Source organism: Macrobrachium nipponense, chromosome 16 (assembly GCF_015104395.2).
Source record: "Macrobrachium nipponense isolate FS-2020 chromosome 16, ASM1510439v2, whole genome shotgun sequence".
Lineage (NCBI taxonomy): Eukaryota > Metazoa > Arthropoda > Malacostraca > Decapoda > Palaemonidae > Macrobrachium > Macrobrachium nipponense.
In genome coordinates, this window is record NC_087209.1 from 91,954,413 (window position 1) to 91,958,154 (window position 3,742).

General features: G+C 40.9%; 1 protein-coding gene across 1 annotated transcript; it reads right to left on the bottom strand.

The window, feature by feature from the left end:
* Window positions 1-1,405: 1,405 nt before the first annotated feature.
* On the bottom strand, window positions 1,406-2,280 carry LOC135195401 (uncharacterized). The gene is made up of 2 exons (XM_064221657.1): window positions 2,059-2,280; window positions 1,406-1,504 (listed from the first exon to the last, which is right to left on the bottom strand). Exons 1-2 carry the CDS (start codon window positions 2,278-2,280, stop codon window positions 1,406-1,408), a joined length of 321 nt encoding a protein of 106 aa, XP_064077727.1.
* Between the last annotated feature and the right edge of the window lie 1,462 nt (window positions 2,281-3,742).

Here is a 3,742-nt window from a genome sequence, read left to right on the forward strand (position 1 = left end):
TCGAAGACACCACTCACGGTCAAACTATCAGTTCTGAACGACTTAATCTGAAAACCCCCTATTTGACTGTTTGTGTCGGAACCTGTGAGTTGCTCATTCAAACCTCAACTATCAGGTTTGTCGATCCGGCTTGACTGCCAAGCTTTGATCTGATCTGACCTGACTAAAAAACACCCCACTCACATTTCAAACTGCTTAACCACATCCATTTCGATCTGGGCAGGACAAATCATCCATCGACGTAAGTGGCCGGCCTAAGGGCCCCCAGTTCACGCTCAGTTGCAGCCTCCAGGTGAGAACGTTGTGTCATGGTTTAACTGTATCGTTGCGTGTATGGCGGGATTTTATTCCTAAGGTTCGAACTCACAGGCGACCAGACAGCTCAGACCTGTTCGAGCAGGCCTGAATGTTTGTGAGTATGTTTTTCGACGCGGCCTGCAGGCTTATCCTCAGTCTATGGTTTAGTCGCAGTAGAAGAACCCATTTAGTAGGCGACCACTATGTCAGACATCTGGGTGGATAAAAGATTTTGGAACGAATTCATTGATGTATACAAGCAACATCCATGTATATGGAATATTAAGAGTAAAGACTATTCAAACAGTAATATGAAAAATGAGGCGTATGAGACATTGGTGAAGAAACTTCGAGAGAAGATGGGAGTGCCACCCGTGACCACCGGTAACCAAGAAGATAAACAACAAGCGCAGTTCCTTCAGAAAGAAATGAAAAAAGTTGAAAATTCAAAGAAGTCTGGGGGCAGCTACAGATGAGGTCTATCGTCCCGCCCAAGTCTGTGGTACTACGACCAGCTTTTATTCCCTTCGTGACCAAGAGACACCAAGACATCATCATCAAATATTGAAGAGGTATGTAAACACCTTTAAATATCATATTAAAACGTTTCACGCTCGTGAAGCATTTTTGCAGCCTTTTCTTGGAATCCTCAAACTATTCTATAGAGCTCTAGAAGAATAAAAAAAAAACTTAAAAGTGTAAAGACTTGCGCAATTTTCCTTCGTCATCCATATACACTTCCTAATCTGTATAAAATAGTCCAATAATAACCAAAAAAATGAATTGTGCCACCTGAGCGTGAAAGGAATAATATTCAGTAAATATAGGTAATAATTCATTACACTGAATATGAATTAACACCTTTATTTCAAAATTGCTTGTAATACATATAAATGTATTTTCTTACATAACCCTCACACATTCCAATGGTACAGAAAATCGCCTACTGTTGGGATATAGATTGACATAAGCAGTAATAAACAGTAAGTGATAAGAGTTGACCACGTATGTGGATATTTAGCCTGCACAATGACTGCCATGAGAACCATGCTGTGAAATCCTTTGGAATTGTAAAAGAAAGATCATGAATTAGGGGGAGGAACAATTGCTACATTTTCCCGTCTACAGCGCCCAGCCAATTAGGGAACTGCCACATTTCTTCGAAGTCTTGACCAATCTGGCCCCATTCCTCCTTCGAATGTGGGAACTGTGGAGATAAATGTATAATAATATTTATTAATACTGCTTTATTCAATAATACTAATATCCATGTTATTTTTGTCCCAATTTAAGGATGTGATCGAGGTGGATTGCCAGTCTACATCCCAGCCTGGAGCTTCAAGACCCCTTCCATTACCACCTGCAAAACGAAGCCGCCAACCGGGACCGTCAGTGAGCAACAACCCTGACGTGGTTCTGGGCATCATTGGGGACAAATTACTGGGAACACGTGAAGTAAAATGCGTAAAGTTGACGATGAACAATGAAAATTTGCTAAAAAATTTAATGAAAATGAAAATAGGAAGCATATAATACTAAGCTTCTGCACACCCTATTTTCTCTTGGGGTGCTTTGGGTACCTACAAACGTAATGTATGTGAGGATACAAAGCTAATAATGATAAAAATTAGTATAGTATAATTATAGGGTGTATAATTATGCGCAGTATTTTGTAATATTGTGTTCAGCTTCATATGTGACTTTTATGTATATAAACAATAAACATCATGCGCTTGCCTTCATATATTCTTTCCTTAATACCTTCCATATAACTTTGCAAGTTTCTGGAATTATGCGTCCCAAAGCTTGTGGTGATACTGCTACGCTGAATTTCAGGTCTTCGTAAGACCTTCCTGTTGCTAAATACCGGAGAGTTGCAGCAAGTCTGTCCCTTGGTGATATAGCAGATCTCATGCAAGTGTCTTTCCTCTGTATATGTGGTGCCACAAGGTCTAGAAGCTTGCGAAATGTAGAGTCATCCATTCGTAGATGATTAAAGAAATCATGAGGCTCCCATACTAAATGTGACAACAGGTTTGTGTGTGATAGTATTTCTCTTTTTACTAGCCATTCCTTCATCCAAACCCTTTTCTTCCCTCTCGGCTGCTTACGTTTCTCGGTAAGCTACAATACAAAGAGCTAGAATCTGCAGCACTCTCTGATAAAACACCTTTCCCATTGCTGGCCGAGAGTATACTAACCTTATTTCACTAGGCCGCCTGCGTAATGTATGGGTACAATTTCGGTTCGTCCGGCCACTGAAGCTCCGCCCCAAACCGGAGACCTGCAGTACTACCGGTGCGTGAATGGGGCCCCTAAGAACACTACCATCGTCGGTCCCGCGTGTCGTGAAAGGTGACTAAAATAACAGCTGCTGTCTTGTAGTCTCACTTTCTTAGTTAAAGGGTAGGCCCACCGCCAATAACTGTGGAAACTGCTGCCTTGCAGTCTTACTGTTTAGTGAAAGGCTAGGCCCACCACCAATAACTGTGGAAACTGCTGCCTTGCAGGTGGCCTTTTTAGTCAAAGGCGAGGCCCACGTACCGCCAATAACTGTGGTTGATGACAGACAAGGGCATGCAGTCGTAAAAAGACCTTTGCCAAATAATAAACCATGCCTGATGTTGTAAGGAAAGGCGCATCAGGCAACCGACCTCTTAGTGTAGGGATAACTGTGGGAAAGAAGACTTTCGAGGCTTGACTACAGCAACGTTATATAATATACTACGGTCTTCCTGACTACGCACTAAAAAATTGCAAGGAGTAGTACTACAAAGCAGAGCCGCCAGATTAATAAAAGGATTGCGTTACCGTGACAGAATAACCCCTCCACTAATCTTGCCTCATTGGCTCCCAGTAAAAGCAAGAATAGAATACATAATACTTCTTACAGTCTTTAAAGCACTAAAATATGGTGAATCAACATACCCAGGAAACTGCTTCACCTTTCTTTCTTTTAGACCTAAAATTAATATTGTGATCAGACATGCAAGTGAAGCATATAGGCTAATTAAACCTAGAACAAATTGTGTCAGGTGAGAGAGCATTTAAACATCGCGCATTTGGCAAGACTAAGTATACAACAAAATACAGCGTGAAGTGAAGCTCATACAAGAGGAAAGCAAATTTAAAAATGAACCAAATATAAAGACTCTCCTATTCTGCTGGAGCTACAATACTGACGAGAAAAAACACTAAAAGACCAATTTATGAAACACAAGAAGCTACTATTTAGAAAAACGTAAAGGGCCGCCCGCCATACAAAGAGGGAATCATCCCTGTGGAGTGCTGTATAGGGTAAATACTACATAAAACCCAAGGCAAGTAAACAAGTGAAAATGACCTGTTTTTTTGTTTTCCGGCGTCGTGTGTGTGTCTGTGTGTACCTATTTACAAAGGTTGATTGCCTTTATCCTTTGAACTTAGTTGTAAGTAATTGTTTATT